We start from the raw sequence: 24,922 nt of genomic DNA on the forward strand, positions 1-24,922 counted from the left end.
TGGGAGACTGGAGGCTGGGAGTCAGGGGAGAGGATGAGGTCTAAGTGACGGCCGTGACCCCTTTGGGATGCCAAGACTACAGTCCAATGTCCCTCCTCTCTCCCACTCCCCATGTATTCCTAGCCAGACACAGAACAAAGACAATCATCTTTTTTTTAAAGAGTTTATTTATTTATTTTTAGAGGGAGGAGGAGGGAGGAAGAGAGGGAGAGAAACATCAGTGTGTGGTTGCCTCTTGCACACCAACAGGGACCTGGCCCGCAACCCAGGCATGTGACATGACTGGGAATCGAACCCTTGATCTTTCAGTTTACAGGCTGGCACTCAATCCACTGAGCCACAGCAGCCAGGGCCAAAAATCTTTTATATCGATTTTATAGAAGCTACCACCATCTTCTCCTCTCTTGGAAACACAGGGAGCCAGCAGGTCAAGAAGGCACGGAGAGAAGGGGCATGGCCACCATCAGTTGCTGAGGAGAGGAAAGGGAGAGGATTCAGGACCCAGGAGCCCATCCCCCGGCCCCTCCCCCACCAGACCACCAGACCCAGAAGTCCAGGCCCCCAATAAGGCTGCTTCTCTGCACCATCATCCACCCCACCCAGGTACCCTTCTCTTCCGATGGAAGGCCGCCTTGCTCTCATCAGAGCTGATCCGCAGGGGGATGTAGGCATCTAGATGGTACAGCTGCTGGGGGTCTCTCATCACCAGGCGGTTCTCCCCGATCTCCAGCGACAGGCCTAGAGCTCCATCCTGGGGATACAGTGGAGTCAGCCCACGCTTCCCTCCTCGGCCACAGAAGGTGAGATGATGAGAACACGCACCAGGGAGAGAAGACGCAACCGCTGGGATACCACAGTTAAAGGGATATAAGGCGGGGTATGCTAATCATATGCTAATCACTGTTCTCCACCTGCGATCACTCACGGCCCTGGGCGGCTTCCGGTCAGCAGCGGAAGTGGGCCTCTGCGCCCGGGGGGAACAGGAGGCAGCCACACTCACAGAGTGGCACTAACCAGGCTCAGGCAGGCCTGGCAGCAAGCCTGCACCCCTTCCCTGGAGCACCGCCAGCTCATTCTCCAGCTGTGGTCGAGCGCACACTCACCAGTTTGGGAAGGTCGATTTCCGCCAAGAGGAGGTCAGGGGCTTCCAGCCAAAGGTTCAGGTGAGGCCTCTCAGGACTGGGTCGTGTGGGGGGGGGGGGTGAGAAACAAGAGGCAGAGGTGAGACGAGCCTCCAGGTCTTTTCTGGGCTGTTCTCTCCTCCTGGCACGTGGTCCCCTTCCGGTCTGGTGTCCCAGCCCTTTTGCCCATTGGGAGTCCAGCTCCTCCCTTCTGGGGGTTCCCAGAGCCCGGGGACACGGCTGCATGTGGGGAGAGAAGGATTGCAAAGAGCATGCAAAGCCCACCCGTCCTTAGGTCTCAAGGAGTCGGCGGTGTACAGGTTTCCCAGCTCCTGGATCCGAGGCCGTTGCTGGGAGCGGATGTTTTGCTGGGAGATGGAGCCCAAGAAAGCCCGGTTCTTCAACAAGCGCCACTCTGCGGTGAGGGAGGGCCCGCTCAAAGGTCACCTGGGTCAGGGTTCCCTTTGCTGAAGGGGGGAGGGTGGGGGGACCTTGCACAGCAAGAGCTTCCCCGGAGGGGTGGAGGTGGCAAGGGGTCTGACCACACCCCTCTGCTTGGCTTTGGGAAGCCCGCCCACCTTAACCCCCCCAGGCCCTTCCCACGGGTATTCCCCCAAGAAATCTGATCCCGGAGGAATGCTCCTGACTCCACTGCTCCTACGCAGTTAGACCCCGCCCCTCAGCTGGAATCCCGGACCTGGACCCGCCTGCCCACCCCACTACCCGCCTCCTCAGCTTATGTAGGGGAAGCCTCGCCCTCTCCCTGTCTTCTGCAGCCCAGAAGCTAAGAAAATAGCCCACATCTACCAAGGGCAGCCTCCAAACTGCCTCAGGCTCGGCCCCGCCCCTCACCTGGATCCAGCTGCAGGCTGTATTTGTCCTCCAGGCCCTCCCTGGCGATGGTGATCAAGAGTTCTCTCAGGAATTCGCTGTTCTAGGAGAGAGGGGGCAAGCGGGGATGCAGGACGGCTGCAGGGATAAAGGGAGAGAGGCCCTAGCCCTGGCTTCACCCGTAGCCACGCCCCCAACCTGCATTCTCCGGTAGAAGTCGCTGTTGACAGCTATGTCGTAGGCGGTACAGCCCTGGCCTTCTGCAGGGAGAGAGAGTGGGTGAGGCCCCACCAGCCCTCCGGGGCAACCCCACCGCCCAAACACAGACAAGGAAGAAACAATAAAGCAGGGGTGTCAAGCTTATTTTCACAGAGTGGGGAGCCCGGGGTGGGGGCAGCATGAGCCTTCAGGTTGCCTTCAAAGGGCTGAATGTAAATTTAGGACTGTATAAATGTTAAGTACTCCTCAATAGTTACGCGAGAGCTCAGTGCGGCCACCGGGTAGAAACAGGGTGCCGGGTGCATAAAATAAGGTGGAGGGCCTATGCGGCCCCCGGGCCTGGTGTTTGCCACCCGTGCAAAAAAGAATAGCAGCCACAAGAATCAGAGAGACCCAGAGATGATTAGGAAAGGAGGACTCAACGCACACTTGCCAGTCTGGACTCATCAGGCCTCCAGTCTTTTCCCCTCTGGTCCTTCCCCACGGTGCCCCAGCGCTGGCCCTGCCTCTCCCCTGCTCACAGCCCTCCCTCGGCTCCCCAGCGCCCCCATATGAAGGTCAGAGTATTCCCTCTTGGTACTGGAGGCCCGGAGTGGTCTGCACCTCCCACCTGGAGCAAAAGAAGCTTGCTTGTGTGACTGCCTCCTCCTGGCAATTTCTTCCATGTCTCTCAATGACTGACCAATCCCAGTTGAATTATTCTTTCTGGCCTCTGGATCTCTCTGTCCCTTCTGCCCAGGACCCTCTTCCCTGTCTTGGCCTGAGGAACTCCTACGGTTCCTTCTCGTCTTCTGCCCAACATCTCCTCCTCCAGGAAGCCCTTCCTGACTGCTCAGTGTGGGCACAGAGACCCCGCCAGGGCAAAAAGACTCACATGGTATTGGAATAGCAGGCTCTGGGTTTCATAATTCCCGACCCCTGAGGGCTGGGTCCCAGGAGGCATCAGGGGACATAGGCGGATGGAAAACACAAGGATGGAGAGACAGAAATGCAACAGAGGCACACAGGGGAGAGGGTGAAGGAGAAAACAGAGATGAGGGTGACAGCCTGCTGGGGCCAGAGCGGGAAGATGGGCTAACGAAGCACCTGCCCAGCCTTCCCTCGCCCTGGCGTGGGGCAAAGAGAAGTGCCAGTCTGGCCAGGTGGGCAGAACTGGGGCTGCTCCAGGCAACCGGTGCTGGAGGCCCAGCAGGCTAGTGACATGCCACAGGGAAAGGATCTGATGGGGGGTGGGGGTGGGGGGTCCACATTGCCAGGTCCTGCAGGAGGAGGGCCCTGGGATCTGGGATCCTAGGAAGAAAGGTGCCAGGGGCTGGAGTCCTGAGTCCTCGGAGGGCACTGACTTGCATCCAGTTCGGCATGCGGCTCTCCCAGACTCATGGGGATGCGAAACCCGGCTTGGTCCTCCTCCAGCATTTGCAATAGCTCATCCTCCGTCACATCGGCCGGAGGAGGGATGGAAGGAGAGTGACAGATGTTGATGAAAACCTTCCCTTGGGATGACTTGGTCTTTATGCAGAAGCCTGGTGGGAATGGTTGCTCTTGATTTCCGTCCAGCATCTCCTCAGTGTGCCCTCTTTTCATCAGTCCCCCTCTCTGAGTCTCGGTCCTCCACATTCTGGTTCCGTTCCTCTCCCCACCCCTGGGACCTCTCTCTTCCTATCTGGGAGTCTCTTTCCCCCTCCTCCCCTCTTTGGGTCCCCCTCTGGGTCTCTATTCACTTCCCTACCCAGATCTCTAAACTCTGCCATTGCGTCTCTTTCCTCCCTCCCCTCTGCATCCCCTGCCCCCAGTCTCTCTCCACCTCTCCCTGCAAAATCTCTCTCACTCCCCTTGGGTTTTCGCCTTTCTCACCAGGTTGCGGTTGGATCTGTGTTGATTCTGGTCTGCTCGTCTGGGCTTGCTGGAGTTCCTTGGAGGCCTGTGGGAAGGGAAACGACTTCCAGGCTTGGCGTCTGTGCTTGCAGACCCCTCATTTGTTCCTTCAGTGTTTATTGAGCGATGTTTATGGGTATGAACCATGCAGGGAATAAGACACACTCTATCCCCTTCCTCCTTGGAGCAACCCAAAGGACAACCCCAATCCCACTCCCATTTATTCCAGAAACTAGTAAAGCTGGAGTTAACCAACTACAATTCCCGTGGGCTCTGTTGCCTCTCTAGTGCATTCTGGGAACTGTAATCCCATCTCTGGGGGGGGGGGCGGGAACTCCCCCAAATACCCAGGGACACAGTAGCCCTGATCAGTCCGCACCTGCAGCAGCAGCTCCTCGAAACGCGCCGTCTCGGCACCCATTACCTCTGCCTCGTTTAGCTCCGGCACCAGCAGTTTCGAGTCCACCATGGCCCTGAGGAAGAGACCTAAGCGTCTCTAGCAACCCCTACGTGGGGGAATTTTGCTGGGAACTGAACTCAGGGGCCTGCTTCCCGAGCCCTCAACAGACTCGGACACCCGCTATTCTATACAAAAATCTAAGAACCTGGCCAGAGATAACAATACTCAGTTCGGATACCGCCGTCAAATCTGTTGGGAATCAATATCTCTAGATGTTCTGTAGGTCCTACATGCCAAACGTGTAAATGACAGCCACCCTTCCAAGTTTCTGAGTAACCAGAAATTCGAGCAGGCACGTTTCCGACTATCCCAACGCTCATTCGTTAACCAGCACCGTATTCTGCCACGGACCAATCATAGTCTAAGCATGAGGCCATGCCTTTCGCCTCAACCAATCAAAATTAAGTCCTGAGACAGTGCTCAGTGCCACACTTCCGCTCTCGATTAAAGTCACACTACCCTTCCTTCCCAACAATAGCTGGCCGGGTCACGGGACAGTCAAAGCTGGACGTTACGGAAAAACTAAACTGCAGTGTCCACCCTAAAAGGTTCCTTTCTGATCTCTGAAATATCGCTTCGTCTCAGAGCTAGATTCGATTCTCTAGTAAATAAATTTCGCACCAGAACCTGCACTTTTGTGAAGGGGGTAGTAGGAAGACACTCAAGTACCGCCACCCTTCTAAATCTGGAATTCTAACTATTTGCAAGGGACCCCCATTTTCTCTCGCGTCCCCAGCCCACCCGCCCCGCTTTGAGGACTGCGCATGCTCCAAACTAAGTTTTCGCCAACGTTGGTCCGTGGGCGGGGTCGTCGGGTCCTTAGGTTGCGTTACGCTCTATCTCCTGCAGCCCGCCCTTTGCGCTGGAGAGGGCGGTTCTACCCTTTGGACGTCAGGTTTCCTTGGGCAGAGCGCCCAGCAGACGGTGGAGAGGGATCTGGACGGGTGATGGCTGCCACGCGCGCAGAGTCCCGCGCGGGCGAGATCTTCACCACGCTGGAGTACGGACCGGTGCCGGAGAGCCACGCATGCGTGCTGGTGAGGGCCTACCTGGCCGGCGCTACCCATCCCCCTCGCCTGTATGCCCGCCCCGTTTTGCGCGCGGACTCCCGTGACCCACCGCGGCAGCTAAGCGACTCCGCCCCCTTCGGCTCCCACATTTCCTCCATCCTTTGGAATCCACTCCCGGAGAGCGATCATTTAAGTATTTGCGATTGCTGCTCATTCACCTTTTTTAGTCTCTTCTCCTGGTGTTTAGTAGTTCTCGTGCTGCACGTGCACGGCCCGAGCTCCCGGCGGTGTTCCCCCGATTCCTCATACAACCCCCACCGCGGAGTTCCAATGATTCTACAGAACTTTTTCAGAACTTCTCGTGGTTCCCCGAGACTCAGAATTCCCGTGGGGTTCCCATGATCTTCCAACGAGCCTCCGAACCCCCATAGACTTCCCATGATTCCTCAGAACACCCTACGCCTGCCTTGGTGCTCCGGGGCAATCCCCGGAATTCTCGTGGGGCTCCTTTACTCTCCCGGAACCTCCGTGGAGTCCCCGTGATTTCTTAAGGTCCCCTCTACTTGTGGGGCGTTTTTGATCTCGAGAATACCCAGAACCCCAGAATACATCTGAATTTACACAGCCCCTCAGAGTACTCTCCTGAACCCCCTCACGCCTCTCAGAATGGCCCGTGGGGCCCCCATAATCCTCAGGCCCTCTTAAAATCCTGATGATGCTCCGTGAACCACGGTGTTCAGAAATTCCCCAGGACCCCTGTGATCCCTCAGGGTCTTCCACAACGTTTGGGGGGTTCCCATAGATGAGTAAGGTGCCTCGAATTTTGTGTAATTACTCAGGTCCCTCGATCCCCCCATGAGGCTGTGGTCAGCTCGCAGGGTCCTCTAGCACCCAAGCTGAGAAGTTTGGGCTTCCCTTGAGGGAGAGAGGAGGAGCCTAGTAGCCTGAATGGAAGATGAGACTAGAGTCTGCGGCAGCTGTGGGGATGGAGAGGAGGGGACAAGGCAAGGGCGCAGGAAGAACAGGGTTTGGGGAATAGAGAGGGCAGGGACAATGCTCTTCGGAGTCTGGTCCTGTGCCTGGGTGTCGGTTCCCTCTCTACTCCTCCAGGGTAAACCCTGGAGGAGCCGGCTTTTGGGGAAAGATGCTGAGCTGAGTGGTCACATATTGAGGGTGCGAGGGACCTGGGGACAGGCAGGAGCCAGGTGCAGCAGTCAGACACTGCTGTGAGCCTCAGGTCTGGAGACGGGGACAGGACCAACGTAGAAAGACAAATGAACCCTGAGAGTGACAAGATTATCTAGAGAAATAGTGAAACTCCGATCAAAGGAACTGGGGCAAAGTACAGAGAATTCCCACACTTGGAGGTTAGAAGTGGAATATCATGAAATAGTAATGTGGTAGTGGCTTGTATTTATTGGCTGCTTTATTTTTAAGTGAAGATTTTATTTATTTAGTTTTAGAGGTGAAGGGAGAGAAGAATAAATGTGTGCTTGCCTCTCTTACGCCCCCTAGTGGGGACCTGGCCCACAACCCAGGCATGTGCCCTGACTGGGAATTAAACGGGGTGACCCTTTAGTTCACTGGCCGGGGTCTCCATCCGTTGAGCCACACCAGCCAGGGCTATTTATTGGCTGCTTTCTATGTGCCACGGTCTGTGTTCATCATAATTGCACTGAGTCCCCCCTAGAACCACCGTGAAAGGGACTGACTGTCATTATTTTAGTGATGACACACAGAGGCTTGAAGAGGTAATTCGACCGTGGTCGACCGCTCAAAAGAGGAAGCCAAGATTTGAACCCAAGCCCTCAGATTCCAGAGCATGTGGTACCCCCACCTCTCCCCAAGCAAATGTCTCAAACTTACAGGCCGTTGCCCAGAGTCGGACAACAAACATGTTTTCTTTGGCCCAAACTTGATTTGTAAAAATGTGAATTAATGGACAGCAAATTCCATGTAAACATCCGGGATTCCAGCTTCTGTTGAAAACAAAATCCCCACACTTGGCAACCTTTGACCCAAGTCCCCTGACAAAAATCATCTGGATCCATTAGGGACGGTCAGTGTTGGACGGGTTGTGGCTTCCCAGTCTCCGCCAGGCCCTCGCCCACACCAGCGTGGTCTGCCGGGACCCTGTGGGCGCTCATTCAGGGTTTTGTTTTCTTTTGGGGGAAAACGTTGCCAAATTCGATCAAACACTCTATGAACTTCTCTGTACCCATCCCTCGGCTTCTGCCATCACTGACGTTTGGTCCAGTGTTGTACCCCTTCCTGTTCTCTTTTTCTGGAGTGATTTCTATCCCAGGCGCCATGTTATTTTCCCATAAACATTTGATTCCTCATTTCTAACACAGAAGGACACATTATGGAAATAACCTCCATGTCATTGGCAGGCTTACCCTTACCAGTCATTCTTTAATATCAGTTAATTAGTTGATTTTTAAAAAAATTCTTTATTTATTTTTAGAGAGAGGGGAAGGGAGGGAGAAAGACAGGGAGGGAAACATCAGTGTGTAGTTGCCTCTCCTGCGCCCCCTACTGGGGACCTGGCCAGCAACCCAGGCCTGTGCCTTGACTGGGAATAGAACAGACCAACATTTGGTTCGAAGGACAGCACTCACTCAGTTCACTGAGCCACAGCAGCCAGGGCTAAAATATTCATTGATGTCAATAGCCCAGCTCAGGTTCAAACACACCCAACTGTTTCAAACTGTTTCCCCCAGCGGGGCGGGGTTTGAATTAGGAACTTGACTTGGATCATCTGACTTTAACGCAAAATAAGGAGAAGGGCCAGTTGGCAGAGGAAGAGAAAAATCACAAGACTGACATGCATCGGGGATGCCAAGAGAAAAGTTTGAAGATGGAAAAAGTGGGAAGTGTGGCTTAGATTTAGCAAGGATTTGGAGAAGACAGGACCAGGGACAGAGAGAAACATGAAGCCCGTGGGGAGGGAGAGATGAAATAAAATTAATAGAAAGTCAGCCCCGGCTGGTGTTTCCCTCACTCTCTTTCTCCTTCCCTTCCCCTCTGTAAAAATAAGTAAACAAAACCTTAAAACACATTAAAACATTAATAGGAAGTCTTAACTAGTGCTGCTCTGACCATAGAATACATGTAATACATTTAATCCTCACCACAGCTTTGTGAAGCAGGGGGAACTGTCATCCCCAACTCCGAGGTGGCTTAGCAGAGGCCAGGGTATTATAAGACCCACTTAGGTTCCACAATGAGTAAGTCCCAGAGGCAGGACTCGAACCCTGGCTATATGGCCCCTCGCTCCAGGGTCCCCTCACCAGGCTGCCCTCTGCAAAGCCCATGTGTGATGCCTTGAGCTCGATTAGACATGTCACCACCTAATACACTGCCCGTCAGTGTTCCGTGAGGGTCCACACCCAGTCCCCAAGTGATGACAGCTGATGGGAGGGAACACCATTCCACAGGGGGGTGCGGCCACCACCTGGCTCAGAAGCCACACGGTCTCATGGGGCTTGCTTCCAGGGCTCTGGCAAGGGTCGCTGGGCCACGAACCAAAACTTGTACATGAGCATTTCTCCCAGCACAGTTCCCGGTGGCCAAAAAGCGGAAGCCACCCCAAGTACGCATCAGCTGACGAATGGGTAAACAAAACGTGGTCTGTGAGGATTATGAATATGAGACAGCCATAAAAAGACGTTGAAACAGGCTGCAACACCCATGAACCTCCAAAATGCCATGCCAAGTGAAAGAAGCCAGCCACGAAAAGCCACATGATGTAGGATCCCACTTCTGCGAAATGCCCAGAATGGGCAAATCCAGGCAGACAGAAAGCAGATTAGGCCCTGGCTGGTGGGGCTCAGGGGACTGAGCACTGGCATTGGAACCAAAGGGTCGCTGGTTCGATTCCCAGTCAGAGCACAGGCCTGGGTTGCAGGCCAGGTCCCCAGTAGGGGGCGCAGGAGAGGCAACCACACATTGGTGTTTCTCTCCCTCTCTTCCTCCCTTCCCCTCTCTCTAAAAATAAATAAATAAAAAGCAGATTAGTACTTACCAGGGGTTGGGGGTACTGGGGGAGGGAGAAGGACCGCCTTAATAGCTACAGAGTTATCTTTTGGGGTGATGAAATATTCTGGAATCAGAGGTGATGATTATACGACACTATGAATGTACTAAGTGCCACTGAATTGTACACTTTAAAATGGTGAATTTCTGTCACATGTCCCTTATGTTTCCATGTATTTCCACCTACACAGGAAAGAATTAGCTGGATGGGGCCAAGGGGAGCAGGTGTTTCCCTCCCAGAGGACACTGGGTGGGGATCGGGTTCCCCCAGCTGCTTCCCAGACCCCGTTCCAAACTGTGTCCACCCTCCTCCCACCCAGGCCTGGCTGGACACCCAGGACCGGTGCTTGGGTCACTATGCAGATGGAAAGTGGCTAAAGCCGGAACACAGGAACTCGGTGCCATGCCAGGATCCCATCACAGGTAGGAGGTGTCTCCTCATCATCAGGAAAGGGAGGCGGATCCGTGCCCCCAGCCATCCCCACCAAAGACACCCCATTCTCTTTGCTCAAGGCTGGTGGGGGGGGGCTGAGAGTTCTGGTTCCTCCTAATAATAATTATTCTAATATGGTCCTCAGTCCCTCAAGACACCTTTGAGAGTCACCATCTCCAAAAATCCCTTCCTTGCCAGCAGCAGGCAGCCAGAGCAGTGACCAATAGACTTATCCCCATTTGTTACGTGATAAAACTGAGACCGTCCGCAGGGCTGGGGACCACCTTTACTACCTGCTCCCAGTCTCCAGAAGTCTCCGCCCCCTCCTGTTCTGACACAGCCTCTCCCCTCTTCGATCTGGGTCCCGCCATTCCTCTTCCCAGGAGAGCACTTGGCCAGTTGCCTCCAGGCCCAGCCTGAGGACGTGGCAACGGCCGCAGAGGCGGCCAGGACCGCGTTGGAGAGCTGGAGCGGACTCCCTGGGGCCTCCCGGGCCCAGCACCTGACCAGGTGAAGCAGCTGAGATGTAGACGCCGGGAGGTGGGGAAGAACGTGAGAAAATATGACTCCAGTTCCCAACATCACATTGAATTCACTGGGCGCAGAGGCTGATACTCCCAGCATGCCTTGGGGCCTTTAGGGGCTAAAACATCCAGTTCTCACTATTCATTGGGACTAGTAATAAAAGCCCCAATTTCCCAGAATATTCTTGGGGCTCATCAGGGCTGGTGGAGCCTCAGAGCCCATTTTCCAGCAATTTCCTGGGGCAGCTAGAGAACAAGATTCCATTTCCCGAAATGTAATTGAGATTAGAATTAAGCCCTAGTACCTTTAGGTAAAGGTGTACAAAATCTTCACACAGCAGCCTTGGGTTTTGTTTTCTGGACTACATTTCCCATGAATCTCTAGTGTCCTCCCCTGGTAAACGGTGGGGATGTCCCAGGGGATCATGGGGATTTTTGTAGTCTACGTACGTGGGATTTGTTCCAAGACTTTTATCAGGCCAAGGGACACTGGGAAGTGACCGTCCCCCTTGCTTTCTCCACAGGCTGGCCAAGATGATTCAGAAGCACCAGCGGCTGCTGTGGACCCTCGAGTCCCTGGTTACTGGGCGGGCCGTCAGAGAGGTTCGAGACAGGGATGTCCCCCTGGCCCTGCAGCTGCTCCAGTACCATGCAATGCAGGCACACAGCCAGGAGGAGGCGCTGGCAGGCTGGGAGCCCATGGGTGAGAAGCGGGAGTCCCGGTGCCCAGCTCCGAGCTCTGTCAGGACCCAGGAGTGCCTGTCCCAGTCGCCTCATTTGTTCTTGCAGGAGTGATTGGTCTCATCTTGCCGCCCACATTCTCCTTCCTTGAGATGATGTGGCGAATTTGCCCTGCCCTGGCTGTAGGTAAATGATGGGCCGGGGGCCTGGGCCCCAGGGTCCGAGGGAGGAGGGGCCGAGGGCCTGGACGCCCCAGTCCTTGAGCTGCCCGCCTTCCCCAGGCTGCACTGTGGTGGTCCTCGTGCCCCCGGCCTGCCCGACGCCCCTCCTCCTGGCCCAGCTGGCAGGGGAACTAGGCCCATTCCCAGGAATCCTCAATGTGCTCAGTGGCCCCGCCTCCCTGGCACCTGTCCTGGCCAGCCAGCCTGGAGTCCAGAAGGTGGCCTTCTGCGGATCAGTGGAGGTATCTTCAGGGCTAGGACGGTGACAGGACACGGCTGGGGGGCCAGAAGGTTCTCCCCACCCGCGGCCCTGAGCTGAAACCTGTGGGGGGGGGGGTGTCCCTCAGGAAGGACGTGTCCTTCGGCGGACCCTGGCAGGCGTGGGTCCGGAGCTGGGCCTGGCACTGGGGACCGAGTCGCTGCTGCTGCTGACAGACGCGGCGGATGTGGACTCGGCCGTGGAGGGTGTCGTGGATGCAGTCTGGTCCGACCGCAGCCCGGTGAGGCCCGTGGGCCAGGGTCCCCTAATGTCCTGGGGGCCAAGGTTGTCTGTCTCCAGAACCCATGTCTCTTCATTTTAATCTCTAGTTCTTGATGTCCCAAAGCCACCTTTATACCGCCGTGTGCTCGGAACTCCCCATCTCCTCAGATTTCTGAGCCTCGCTGCCGGCTCTCTTTAGGGGGCGGGGCCTGTGTCTCTTGTTCATGTGGATGTTGCTGGTTTTCTACCCGATCTTTCCTCTGAATCACCAGCTTTCTGTAACTCCACCTCCTGCCCGGGATTTGCCTGGGGTCGCGGAGAGTGACCAGGCTCCTTGGCCACATCTCCCTGGCCCTCCTTTGGTCTCTGCATATGTGTCCCTGAGTCTCGGCCGTCTGTGGGGACACGGACCCAGAGCTGGCCCACCCTGATATCCCCTTTCCTGACAGGGGGGCCTCAGGCTTCTCGTCCAGGAGTCTGTGTGGGACGAGACGATGAGGCGGCTGCAGGCGCGGATGGAGCGGCTTCGGGGAGGCCGAGGGCTGGACGGGGCCGTGGACATGGGGGCCCGAGGGGCCGCTGCACGTGACCTGGCCCAGCGCTACGTGCGAGAGGCTCAGAGCCAGGGTGCACAGGTGCCGGGGAGGAGGGACCCGGGCCTCAGGGAGGCGGGGATGGGGGCGGGGTCTCCTGGGTCTTGGGGAGGAGCCACCTGGGAGTAGACCTCCAGGTCGGGTTCTCCCTCCCCAGGTGTTCCAGGCTGGTGACGTGCCCTCCGACAGCCCCTTCTTTCCCCCCACCTTGGTCTCCGACTTGCCCCCAGCCTCCCCGTGCGCCCAGGCAGAGGTGAGCCCCGAGCATCCCGGTGATCCTGTTCCGTCCGCCCACCTGCACCCAGACACGGGCAGCCTCAGAGGCCCCCGTGGGCCAGCACCTGGCTGCGGTATCGGGCTGCCGAGTGCTGGCCACTGGCCCCCTGATGGGGGCAAGTATTGGGTGGGGGTGGCCAGGTTGCGTGAACTCACTCTCACCCTTCCAGGTGCCGTGGCCTCTTGTCCTGGCCTCCCCGTTCCGCACGGCCAAGGAGGCGCTGGCCATGGCCAACGGGACGCCGCGAGGCGGCAGTGCCAGCGTGTGGAGCGAGAGGCTGGGGCAGGCCCTGGAGCTGGGCTACGGGTCAGTGGGCGCCCCTGGGCACAAGGAGCAGCCTGTTGGGGTGGCCCCGCTCTTCCGTCCTGGCGGCTCCGTCTGCCTCTGGGTCTCTCTCGCCAGACTCTCTGACTCCCCACCCCCTCGACTTCCTGTTTTTCTCTCTGACACTCCGTCTCCCCACAGACTCCGGGTGGGCACCGTCTGGGTCAACTCCCACGGCCTCAGAGACCCAGCAGTGCCCACGGGTGGCTGCAGGGAGAGTGGGTCGTCCCGGCACGGGGGCCTAGATGTAAGTGCCCCCCCCCAACCCCCCACCACCAGCACCACCATCACCCCTTCATCAGCCTGGTGCCCACGTGGCGTCCCCTTGACACTGTGCCCCTCACAGGGTCTCTATGAGTACCTGCGACCCTCAGGGACACCAGCCCGGATGCCCTACTGTTCTGAGAATCTGAACTATGACACCTTTGGCCTTGCTGTCCCCTCAACCCTACCGGCTGGGCCGGAAACAGGTCCCAGGTGAGCTTTTGGAGGGGCCGCATCTCCCAGAGCCCCAGGGGTGTGGAAGGGGCCAAGGGAGGTTGCTGCAGGGGGTTTGCTGGAGCCATCGAGGGGCCTCCAAGGCCCACTGAAAATTGCATTGTGAGTCTTGCGGCCTCACACACACCATCCAGGCCTAATAAGGGCCTAGTTCTGCTCAGTGAGGGTCTGGGATCTCCCAGAGTCTCGCGGGGCCACGAATTTGGAGTCATCCAGAGGCTCATGGGAGGCGCAGTGAGCCATCCAGTGGGGAGGTGCATGGGCTCTGAGCGGACCTTGGCCCCAGGACCCGCCCTCACACCGCACCCTACTGCAGCCCAGCACCCCCCTACGGGCTCTTCGTGGCGGGACGTTTCCAGGCTCCTGGGGCCCGGAGCTCCAGGCCCATCCAGGATTCGCAGGGCAAACTCCATGGCTATGTGGCCGAGGGCGGAGCCAAGGATGTCCGAGGTGCCGTGGAGGCGGCTCACCAGGCTGCCCCTGGGTAAGTGGGGTCACGCAGGAAAGTCCGAGGGTCATGAGGCATTAGTGAAGGTAGTCTGGGACGCCCACCGGTTCATGGGTGGTGGGGCCTGGACCTTGAGGGCTGGTGGGCCATGGAGTCCGAGCTCCCAGGGCAGACGGAATGGGGGCTGGCCCCTCACTCTCTTCCTCGGATGCATGAACCTTGAGGCCCGAACTCTCAGGGGAGGGGGTGTGGACAGAGGAGGGGCGCTTGGGGAGAGCCGGAACCGGAAACCAGCCCCTGTCGTTCACTGTCCGTTCACAGCTGGGTGGGCCAGTCACCGGGAGCCCGGGCAGCCCTGCTGTGGGCGCTGGCAGCCGCCCTGGAGCGCCGGGAGCCCACCTTGGCCTTGAGGCTAGAGAGGCACGGAGTGGAGCCCAAGGCTGCCAAGGCGGAGGTGGAGCTGAGCGCGAGGCGGCTCCGGGACTGGGGTGCTCGTGCGCAGGCCCAGAGCCACAGCCTGCAGGTGAGAGGGGTTGTGGGCGGTCTGGAGGGAGTCGGGCAAGGGCTCCGGAATAAGCCAGACTGGGCCGAGTTGGGATCACCAGCGAGTAACCTCACCTCTGTGTACCTCGATTTCTTCATCTGTATAACGGGCATACCTCAGATTAGTGTTTTCATTTTTTTACTGACCCATTTATTATTGGGTCATGAAATTAATGTAGTGCATTATAGCCGTGTCTGTCTTTCTGGAATTATTTACTGCTTTGTTAGAGAGGGAGAGACATCGATTTATTGTTCCAGTTTTTTACTCAATCATTTGGTTGACTCCTGTACGGGCCCTGACCGGAGGTTGAACCCACAACCTTGGTGTATTGGGAAGATGCTCTAACCAACTGAGCTACCTGGCCGGGGCTGTTTGACCGTTTAGAAAGTTTGGCTTTAATTGAAGTGTCATGCACCACATAGTGAACTTAGTTCTCCAGTTTGATGAAGTTTGACAAATACATGCAGTTGTATATTCACAGTCCATGCAAAACATTTTCATCTCCCCAAAGGCCTTCCCCGGTCCCTCTGTGGCTAACCCCCTTCCCGCAGCTCCCAGTGCTTGGCAGCCACTCATCTTTCTGCCCTTTTACTTTTCCTCCAGGAGATTGTAAATGGAATCATACCGTGTAGTGTTTCGTCTCTGGTTTCTCTCATTGCTTTTTTGTTTGTTTGTTTTAAGATTCATTTATTTTTAGAGACAGGGAAAGGGAGGAAGAGAAGGAAACATCTCTCGGTTGCCTCTTGTGCGCCCCCTACTGGGGACCCAGCCCACAACCTGGGCATGTGCCCTGACTCGGAATTGAACAGGAGACCTTTGGTTTGCCAGACGATGCTCAACCCACTGAGCCACATGAGCCAGGGAACTGGCCTGCAACCCAGGCATGTGCTCTCTCATTGGTTTTAAGATTAATCGTTATTGCAGGGATCCGTACGTTCCTTTTAATTTTTGAATAATCTCTTACATATCTACCGTATTTGTTCCTGTATTTATCAGTTCCTAGAATACCTTTGGCTGTTATGACTGAGCACTTTGCATACATGTCTTTGTGTGACTATAAGTTTTTTTAAGGTTTTATTTATATTTAGAGAGAGAGAAGGGAGGAAGAAGGAGAGGGAGAGAAACAATGTATGGTTGCCTCTCACACACAACCCCCCACTGGGGACCTGGCCCACTGGGAATCGAACCAGTGACCCTTTGGTTCACAGGCCGGTGCTCAGTCCACAGAGCCACACCAGCCAGGGCCCAATAATATTAATTTTATTTTTTTTTATTGACTTTTAAAGAGAGGAAGAGGAAGGGGAGAAAGAGAGAAATAGAAAGGTCACTTTGTTGTTCCAGTTACTTATGTATTCCTTGGTTGATTCTTGTATGGCCCTGATGGGGGATTGAACCGGTAGCCTCGGTGTATCAGGATGGCGCTCTGACCAACTGAGCTAACCAGCCAGGGCTACGATATTATTGACTATATTATCTTATGATCCAGCGATTCCAATTCTGGGTCTATATCAGAAGAAACCCAAAACACTAGTTTGAAAAGATATATGCACCCCTGTGCTCATCGTAGCATTATTTACAATGGCCAAGATATGGAAGCAGCCCAAGTGCCCATCTGTAGACAAGTGGATATGAAAGTGGTACATGTACGCAGTGGACACTACTTGACTGTAAAAAAAGAATGAACTCGCCCTGACGTGTAGCTCAGTGGATTGAGCACGGGCCTGTGAACCAGAGAATTGAGGTTCGATTCCCAGTCAGGGCACGTGCCTGGGTTGCAGGCCAGTTCCCAGCAGGGGACACACGAGAGGCAACCATACATTGATATTTCTCCCTCTCTCCTTCCCTTCCCCTCTAAAGATAAATAAATAAAATCTTAAAAAAAAAAAAAAAAAGAATGAACTCTTACCACTTGTGAGAACACGAGTAGACCTAGAGGGTACTATGCTAAGTAACACAGAGAAAGACAAATACCATATGATTCCACTTACATGTGGAATCTAAGCAACGAAATAAATGAACAAACAAAACTGAAACACTCCCTGGCTGGTATAGCTCAGTAGATTGAGCGCAGGCTGTGAACCAAAGGGTCACCGGCTCGATTCCCAGTCAGGGCACATGCCTGGGCTGTGGGCCAGGTCCCCAGTGGGGGCCACCACACGTTGATGTTTCTCTCCCTTCCCCTCTCTCTAAAACAAATAAATAAAATCTTAAGTTCTGAAATAGAACTTACAGATTCAGGGAACAAACAGAGGATTGTCACAAGGGAGAGGACCTGAGGGGCTGAAGGTAAAACCGAGGGAGTTAGGAAGCCCACATTGGTGGTTGCAGAATAGTCCCAGGGACGGAAGGTGCTCCTTGCAGTCGTGGCAGGTGTCCCGTGGGGCCCAGTGCTGCCATCTCTTTTACCACCTGAGCCAGGTGCCCCAGGGGTGTTCCTTGGGTGGGTTCTGCGTGCCCTCCTGTTGTAGTCGCGCCTGGATTGCTGTTGGCATGTCCGTGAGTGGGCGTGGGGCTGCCCCCAGGAAGCGGACTTCACCACAGCAGCACCTGGTGCCTGCCGACACCTGCCGCTGGTGGAGCTGAGCAGGTGGTACCACCAGATGCCTTGATTCTTGGGAGGGACTCCGGGGCAGGGCCATGTCAGGGGCTGCCCGTGACCAGGGCTCCCTGCTAGAAGCCCCGAAGGAACCCATGGTTGGTAGCTGCCTCCGCTGGGCCTGGGTGCACGTGGGAGGGGCCAGGCTGGGCCCCAAGGCTGGCTGCCACCCGTGCCAGGCCTGGGACAGGTCAGCAAAAGGCCTGAGGCACCCGGAGCCCTGCTGTCACCTGCGGGTGGCCCATTAGGCTCAGCCCCTGAAAGAGCCTCGGGCAGCACTCGAGTTGGGTCAGATGGTGTCTCACGGAGTGGCCCGTTGTGAGCAAGTGGCATTCGTTAGGTTAACACAGTGTCAAGCTTGGCACCGGTGTCGGGTCCGAGGCCGAAGCAGACCAAGACGGGGCCTGCGGAGGGAGCGCTCGCCACAGGAACGGTGGCCCCTGGCGGCCGTGCGGGAAGACGCCCTCACCCTGAAACCAGGCAGCTCAGTTTCTCCCAGTGTGTCCGTGGCACAGGGCCCCCACTTGGCCAGAGTTCCTTGGGAGGTTTTATTTATTTATTTTTAGAGAAAGGGAGGGAGAGAAACATCAATGTGTGTTTGTCTCTCATGTGCCCCCAACTAGGAACCTGGCCTGCAACTCAGGCATGCGCCCTGACTGGGAATCAAACTAGCGACCCTTTGCTTGGAGGGCCGGCGCTCAATCCACTGAGCCACACCAGCCAGGGCTTCCTGAGAGTTTTTAAAGAAAGACAGCAACGTGGGCCCAGGCTGGTTGCAGCCGCTAACTGAGGCTCTGGAGGGCTTCAGTTGGTTAGAGGCGGCCTCAGGGAGTCCTCAGGCTGATGGCATGGGGGTGGGGAAGTGCTTAACCCCAGAAAGATGTCACTGGGGGCCATGCGGTGGGAGAACTCAACTCGGGGCACTGGAGGCTGCCCCTCCAGGGACACACTACTCGGTCTCCCCTGTGTGACTCTGGCAACCCCTCCCCGCAAGCCGCCATCCACCCGCCGGAGCCCAGGGGACTGAGTTGGCTGGCAGGCCTCGTGGATGGGATCCCCACCCCCACCCCAATTTTCACAGTCATGTGTTTCGTGGGCTCGTCTTCCCGGCTCCGGAGCTCTGGGCTGGGGAGCCAGGCACAGGCGCTGAGACCGCTTCTTCCTCAGGGGGGGACCCTGCATCTCAGCGTCCCATCTCTGTTCTCAGTCCCCGCACTGGTGTGTGGTGGAACCAGGACTCCCGGACCCTGCTGGCAGGGCTGTGGCGGGGACAGCCATTTTGGAAAACAGTTGAGCAGTTCCCTGAGAAGTGAATAGTGACCCTCTTCCCCCAGCCATGGTTCCTAGGTATTCACCTCAATAGGCTGAAGTTTTAGGTTGAAACCCATAGGTTTGAAAACATAGGTCCACCCAGAGACTTAGGGCAGCGTGACTCATAGCAGCCGAAACCTCAAAGTGACCCAGATGTCCGTGAGCTGGTGGGTCTATGAGACGTCGCCTTTCCCTGCACTGTGGGCAGGCCTAGCAATGTCCTTGAGATGTGGGCCTACACACAGTCAGCAGGCCACAGCGTGGGTGAACCTCCCCACGACTGCGCTGAGGGGAGGAAGTCAGGGCACGGCCCTGGCTGGTGTGACTCAGTGGGCTGGGCGTCGTTCTGCAAAGCAAAAGGTCACAGGTTTGATTCCCCATCAGGGCACACGTCTGGGCTGTGGGTTCGGACCCTAGTTGGGGCGCAGATGAGAGACGACCAATGGATGTTTCTTCCTCTCTTTCTCCCTCCCGTCTCCTCTCTCTAAAAAATAAATAATGCCCTGGCTGGTGTAGCTTGGAGAATTGAGCGCCGGCCTGAAAACCGAAAGACCATGGGTTCGATTCCCAGTCAGGGCACACGCCTGGGTTGCCGGCCAGCTCCCCAGCAGGGGGCGTGCAGGAGGCAACCACACCTCGATGTTTCTCTCCCTCTCTTCTTCCCTTCTTGTCTCTCAAGCATAAATACATAAAATCTTTAACAAATAAATAAAATTTATGTTCTAAAAAGACTGCGAAACTGTAGATTGGGATTCCATATCTAGAAAGTTGTAGGAAATACAGGTTTATAGTGAGAGAAGGCAGGTCAGTCAGTGGCTGAGAGCAGAGAGGGTTCGAGCACAGGTTAGAGGGAGGGCTCACCAAGGGGCACAAGGAAATGCTGGGGGTAAAGTCCGTGACCTTGACTGTGATGGTTTCCTGAGTGTATGCATATGTCAAATCTTATCAAATTGTACTCTTTAACATGTGTGCAGGTTAATGAATATCAGTTATAAAGGGGTTTTTTTATCCTTACCTGAGGGTGTGTTTATGATTTTAGAGAGAGAGGAAGGTGGAGGGGAGAGAGAGAGAAACAAATGGGAGAAAGAAATATGAATTGGTTGCCTCCCATATGCGCCCCGACTGGGGATTGAACCCACACCCTAGGTGTGTGTCTTGCCCACAACCTCCGTGTATTGGGACAATGCTCTAACCAGCTGAGCTACCCAGCCAGGGCAGCGCATTACATTTGAACCGCAAATCTCTGAGGTAGCTACTATTATCCTCATTTAAATAGCTCTCCCTCTCTCCCCCTTCCCCTCTAAAAAAAAAAAAAACTAAAAAAAAAAAAAGAAATATGGGAAACAAAGGCCCAGAGAGGTTAAGTAACTCACTGGAAGTCACACAGCTGAAAGTTGGTGGACCTGGCGCTTGAAACCAGGCCATCTGGCTCTGAACCGTTACCTGGTTTTATTATTATTGGGGATGTTATGGAGAAGCAAAGGTGGGGGTGTGAGGAGGAAGGGGAGGTGATGCAGGGGGCCGTGGGAGGGTGGTCAGGTACCCCTGCCCCGCCTTTGACCTTCCCTGTCCCTGCAGGTAGCTGAGCTGAGAGGTCCTGTGCTCCGCCTACGGGAGCCGCTTGGTGTGCTGGCGGTTGTGTGCCCGGACGAGCGCCCCCTGCTGGCTTTTGTGTCCCTGCTGGCCCCTGCCTTGGCCCACGGCAACACTGTGGTCTTGGTGCCCAGCGGGACCTGTCCTATCCCAGCCTTGGAGGTCTGCCAGGTACAGTCGCCTGCCTGCCTGCCTGCTGCTGCTGCTCCCAGCAACCCCTGGGGCAAGTGAAATGTGCCCCAAGACCTACCGGGAGCTGAGCTCTCACCCTTACTCTTTGGTAACCATGGTAACCCCAGTCCGATCTCCTCTGGGAACCCCCGTTGTACTCCTCGGGATGCTCCTGCCCCTGCCCCACTGCCCTCAGGGTCTCAGGCTCCTTTACCCCCACCCCCGGGTGGCCCACTCTCCATCCCCTAGGATATGGCCACCTTGCTGCCAGCGGGCGTGGTGAACGTGGTGACAGGGGACCGGGACCACCTGGCCCGCTGCCTGGCCTTGCACCAGGACATCCAGGCGCTGTGGTACTTCGGATCTGCCCAGGTATCCTCTGTTTTGCCCTGTTCTGTGTCTTAAACGTCACAATAGGCTCTTCCTATTCCGGGAACATGGCTTTGCGCCCTTAAAACTCCCATTGCTGAGGGGGACAAACTCCTTGGCAACCAGATTCTGAGGGCCTGCCCCGTTGGAGCCCTGGTTGCTAAGGAAGATGTGCTTAGCAACAAGGGCCTGAGATGTGCCTGGTCCAATGACCTAATCTTATTGGACCACCCATTGCCAAGGACCACACCCTAGCAACAGAGTAAGAAGCCCCCAGTCTACCTAAATCCCCTGACGGGGACTCCTTTGTCAACAAAAACCTCGGGCCTCATTTGAACCTGGGCTGCTAACTGGGAGGAAGTCCCCTAGCCACAAAGGTCAACCCCGGTTCCCTCAGCATCTGGAGGGTTTGCCTGCCAGCAGCTGAGCAATAGTATAGCAACAGGGCCTAGGTCAAGCCATCATGCCTCTGCTCAGTCATAGTCCTTGTTGCTAAGGAAGCAGCTGCTCATCAAATAAGCTGGGGAAAGGCTGACCTCCCACCGTTTGCACGCCAGGGCTCCCAGTTCGTGGAATGGGCCTCCGCAGGAAACCTGAAGCCCGTGTGGGTGAACAGGGGCTGCTCACGGGCCTGGGAGCAGGAGGCGGCAGGGGCAGGCCCCGAGCTCGAGCTGCAGGCAGCGCAGACCAAGGCCCTGTGGCTGCCCATGGGCGACTGACGCCTGCGTGCCACCCACTCCATCTGGGACGGAGAAGAGCTGGACCCCGGCAAGACTCCAGATGGCTGGAACTTCCCTCTTCTCCTTCTTTCCGTGCCCTCAAATAAACTCTGACCCACGCTGGCTGTGCTTCTGAGGGAGGGAGCAAGCAATGACTTTTGGTCTCTTTGAAGCCACTTTAGTGCTGTGACTCAGCAGCCTGTTGGGCTGGCTCCAGGACAGCGCGGCGTCTGTGAGTGAGATAGAGGGGACTCTGAGAAGCCCCGGGCAGGCCAGCAGGGCCCTTGTTTCTTCTGGTCTTCTCCGACAGGCAGCTTCTGTTCTTTGTCCCTCTCTGCCTGTGCACTGCCTCTTAATCCCCAGTGTGCTGTCAGGCTCCAAGAGCCCCGGTGAGGAACTCGTGCCAATGCCCGAGGTGTAAATGTTCCCGCTGCGTCAGCTGTCAGGGTCCAGGTGATTGAACAATCGATGGGCTGACAGAACTCCTGATGTTGAAAGCTCCCAGGAGCTGTTCCAGCATACCACTCTTCTAGAATTCTTTCTCTTTTTTTTTTTTAGATTTTGTTTTTATTTTTAAATAGAGGGTATCTTGCAGCTGTTCAGATTCACATGGGATTCAGGCAGATGGAAGGAAATTCGAGGAGCCAGAGATATTTGACATGCCTTTGGGGGGGGGGTGGCAGCAATCCACACAGGCTGCCCGCCACACGTGATACCGCATAAAGTGCCGGCTCCCTCATACACTGAATTCACAGGAAGCCAGCAAGGTGCCAGTACTGACCCTCAGTCATTTATGCATGTGGGCCCCCCCCCCTCGAGGTCCTATGCACACTGCTAAGTGTTTCGTACCCTGGACATCCAGGTGGGGGATCCTGACTGACTCCATTTTCCCTACAAAGGGGAAGGGAGGGAGAAAGGGAGGGAGAGAAACATCAGTGTGCGGTAGCCTCTCACACGTTCCTAACTGGGGACCCAGCCTGCAACCCAGGCACGTGCCCTGACTGGGAATTGCATCAGCAACCCTTTGGTTCACAGGCCAGTACTCAACCTACTGAGCCACACCAGCCAGGGCTAGAATTCTTTTTGATGCAAAAAAAAACCCAAAAAACAAAAAAACATTCACACTAGTTTAGGATAAAAGGAAATTTCTTAGAAGGCTGCAGAGACACCTTAGAGAAAAGAAAACAGGACAAGATACGCAGCTGCATGACCCCGGGGTCCTGGGAACCTGAGCGCGAGCACAGGGCCAGGGCACGTGCTTTCTGTGGGCCATGCGATCTCGCGGGACCCGTAGCTGCCTGTCTGCTTCCTTCAAATCTTTGTAGCCACGTGACTTCAGGAAAACGCCTGGGCCATTCTGAGCCCCCCTTTCCTTATCTGTAAAACTGGGCTGGTAGTGACAACCTGTTGGGTTGACCCAGTGAGCTGTACATAGGACGCGCTTAGTGAGTGCAGGCCGTTAAAGGTTGGCTTTGGCCTTGGAGCCGATGAGAAAGGGCACCTTTCCTGGGCTGAGACCTTTCCTGGGCTGAGTCAATTACCGGTCCCAGGAGGTGGATGTTTGGACAGAAGAGACACAGGAATGCAAGAGTCGGAGGAAAGTCCCTGGACGGCTCTCTCCTTACCATCTGTGATTTGATGACTCCTTCCCAGATTCCATGGGCCGCTTCCATGTCCTTCTTGTTAATTGCCAACTGCGGGCAGGTCCCTGGACCACCAGTCCAGACCACTGGCCACCCTTTGCCCCACATCCCCAGGAGGTGGGATCTGATTGGCCAGCCTGGGTCAGGTTTCACTTCTGGACCAATCATGTCTGCCCAGAGGGTGGGCGCTCCTTATCCAAGCAGCCATCCTGTCTGTCAACAAGTATCTATTGAGCTGCCTACTGTGAGGAGGCCCTGGCTCTAGGTGCTGGGGAGGCAGCCGCGAGCAAGACAACCTGGCCTCATGGAGCCAAAGTTCTTGTGGGTGAAAGGTGTATCCGGTTCCTGTCGCTGCTGTAACAAGTTACCACAAAGCCGCTTAAGTAACACCACACAAATGTACTTACTGTCTTTCAATTCAGAAAGAAGTCTGAAATGGGTTTCATTGAGCTAGTCGGGGTGTCAGCAGGGGGCTGGGAATTTGTCCGAAGGGCACTAGGGAGCCATAGAGGGTCTGTGAGCAGCAGAGAGGTAGGTCCAGCTCTGTTGAAAGATGAAAGCTAAGGTGTCATGTATTATAATAATAGAGGAAGCTCGGGCCCCTGTGGGAGCCCAGAGGAGGCACCCTATCTACTCGATCTACTGAGTTGGGGGGGGGAGTTGCGAGACAGACAGACAGACACACACACACACACACACACAGCAACAAGGGTGGAAGGAATCTTCCCAAGGAAGGCCATCTTCATTGAGGATTTATTCCCAGCTTTACTGAGTATGGTTGACAGATAAAACTATACAGTTCCCCTGTATATTTCTTTTTTTAAAAAAAATATTTTATTTATTTTTAGAGGGAAAGGAAGGAGAAAGAGAGGGAGAGAAACGATGTGTGGTTGCCTTTTGTGTGTTCCCCCGCGCAACCAGGGACCTTGCCCACAACCCAAGCATGTGTCCTCACTGGGAATCGAACCTGTAACTCTTTGGTTCGCAGGCCGATGCTCAATCCACTGAGCCACACCAGCCAGGGTGACAACACCATTTCTTAAGGTGCACAAAACGATTTCATATGCATATGCATTATGAAATGGTTATCACCATCAAGTTCATTGACACACCGATCAGCTCATACAATCACCTTCCTGTGTGTGTGGCGAGAACACGTGAAATCTCTTAGCAATTTTCAAGCATGCAACACAATACAATATTGTTTGTTTACCACACTGTCCATTCATCGCATCCCCGGAACTTCTCTTCGCCGTGGAAGTGTGTATCCTTTGCCCAACACCCCCCTCTCCCGTTTTCCCTCCGCTGCAACCCCTGGCGGCCAAGCTTCTTCAGTGGGACGAGCGGGAATTCCTCAGGTGCCGGGGATGAGCTCGAACACGTCTGTCTTCCTCTGGCCGGGCCCCCCAGCCAAAGGTCCTCCAGGTACCCCCAGGTGGTTGCAGATCGCTGGCTAATTGGCAACATATTGTGGCTGAATAATATTCCATTATATATATTACTTCCCTCAATGAGCAGTCATTGCACCTCAGACGCACCTCATTGGCTATGACGCTGCCACCGCGCCAAGCCCCGCCCCCCACCCCGTTCCACTGCTTTCTCCATCCCGCTGTGGTGGGTCATAGGTGGTCGCCATGTCTTGGCTCTTGTGAATAATGCTGCCAGTGAACATGGGAGTGCAGGTTTAAGACATCTGTTTAAGAGACTGGTTGCAGCCCTGGTTGGTGTAGGTAGGTCAGCAGATTGAGCGCTGGCCTGTGAGCCACAGGGTGGCCGGTTTGATTCGCAGTCAGGGTATATGTCTGGGTTGCGGGGCCAGGTCCCTGGTAGTGGGTATGTGAGAGGCAACCACACATTGCTGTTTCTCCCTCTTTCTCCCTTCCCCTCTCTCTACAAATAAATAAATAAAAGCTTTTAGAAAAAGATACTGATTTCATTTCCT

General features: G+C 55.4%; 2 protein-coding genes and 1 long non-coding RNA gene across 5 annotated transcripts; 2 read left to right on the forward strand and 1 right to left on the reverse strand.

Annotated features, from left to right (window-relative positions):
• Nucleotides 1-156: 156 nt before the first annotated feature.
• On the reverse strand, nt 157-5,471 carry PIH1D1 (PIH1 domain containing 1). Of its 3 annotated transcripts, none has more exons than XM_037140913.2 (10): nt 5,388-5,471; nt 4,426-4,519; nt 4,026-4,092; nt 3,515-3,694; nt 2,151-2,212; nt 1,974-2,055; nt 1,407-1,536; nt 1,104-1,179; nt 608-751; nt 157-470 (listed from the first exon to the last, which is right to left on the reverse strand). In XM_037140913.2, the coding sequence occupies exons 2-10, from the start codon at nt 4,513-4,515 to the stop codon at nt 429-431; spliced, it is 873 nt and encodes a 290-aa protein (XP_036996808.1). In that variant the 5' UTR covers nt 4,516-4,519; nt 5,388-5,471; the 3' UTR covers nt 157-428. The 3 variants fall into 3 exon arrangements, with proteins under 3 accessions (XP_036996808.1, XP_053515673.1, XP_053515674.1); XM_053659698.1 differs by lacking the exon at nt 5,388-5,471 and adding an exon at nt 5,297-5,384; XM_053659699.1 differs by lacking the exons at nt 157-470; nt 608-751 and having other exon boundaries at nt 1,071-1,179.
• Nucleotides 1,076-4,433, forward strand: LOC119046011 (uncharacterized). The gene is made up of 3 exons (XR_005081889.2): nt 1,076-1,163; nt 1,417-1,541; nt 4,029-4,433. It is a non-coding gene; the product is annotated as an uncharacterized LOC119046011 (long non-coding RNA).
• Nucleotides 5,454-21,492, forward strand: ALDH16A1 (aldehyde dehydrogenase 16 family member A1). The gene is made up of 17 exons (XM_037140912.2): nt 5,454-5,543; nt 9,875-9,977; nt 10,371-10,497; nt 11,036-11,214; nt 11,301-11,378; nt 11,474-11,655; nt 11,761-11,913; nt 12,344-12,529; nt 12,645-12,740; nt 12,934-13,070; nt 13,230-13,335; nt 13,435-13,565; nt 13,903-14,070; nt 14,356-14,557; nt 20,064-20,249; nt 20,499-20,621; nt 21,176-21,492. Exons 1-17 carry the CDS (start codon nt 5,454-5,456, stop codon nt 21,335-21,337), a joined length of 2,409 nt encoding a protein of 802 aa, XP_036996807.2. The 3' UTR covers nt 21,338-21,492.
• Nucleotides 21,493-24,922: the final 3,430 nt, after the last annotated feature.

This window comes from Artibeus jamaicensis, unplaced genomic scaffold (assembly GCF_021234435.1).
Source record: "Artibeus jamaicensis isolate MK-2021 breed Jamaican fruit bat unplaced genomic scaffold, CSHL_Jam_final scaffold_804, whole genome shotgun sequence".
NCBI classification, from domain to species: Eukaryota; Metazoa; Chordata; class Mammalia; order Chiroptera; family Phyllostomidae; genus Artibeus; species Artibeus jamaicensis.

Excerpts from the sequence above, each read along its gene's own strand:
- ALDH16A1 (XM_037140912.2), top strand. The coding sequence starts at position 5,454 with ATGGCTGCCACGCGCGCAGAGTCCCGCGCGGGCGAGATCTTCACCACG. Across the intron at positions 11,379-11,473 it reads TTGCCCTGCCCTGGCTGTAG|GCTGCACTGTGGTGGTCCTC; the intron begins GTAAATGATGGG and ends CGCCTTCCCCAG. Across the intron at positions 11,914-12,343 it reads TCTGGTCCGACCGCAGCCCG|GGGGGCCTCAGGCTTCTCGT; the intron begins GTGAGGCCCGTG and ends CTTTCCTGACAG.
- PIH1D1 (XM_037140913.2), bottom strand. The coding sequence starts at position 4,515 with ATGGTGGACTCGAAACTGCTGGTGCCGGAGCTAAACGAGGCAGAGGTA. Across the intron at positions 1,180-1,406 it reads TCCTTGAGACCTAAGGACGG|TCCTGAGAGGCCTCACCTGA; the intron begins GTGGGCTTTGCA and ends CACACGACCCAG. Across the intron at positions 752-1,103 it reads AAATCGACCTTCCCAAACTG|GATGGAGCTCTAGGCCTGTC; the intron begins GTGAGTGTGCGC and ends CTGTATCCCCAG.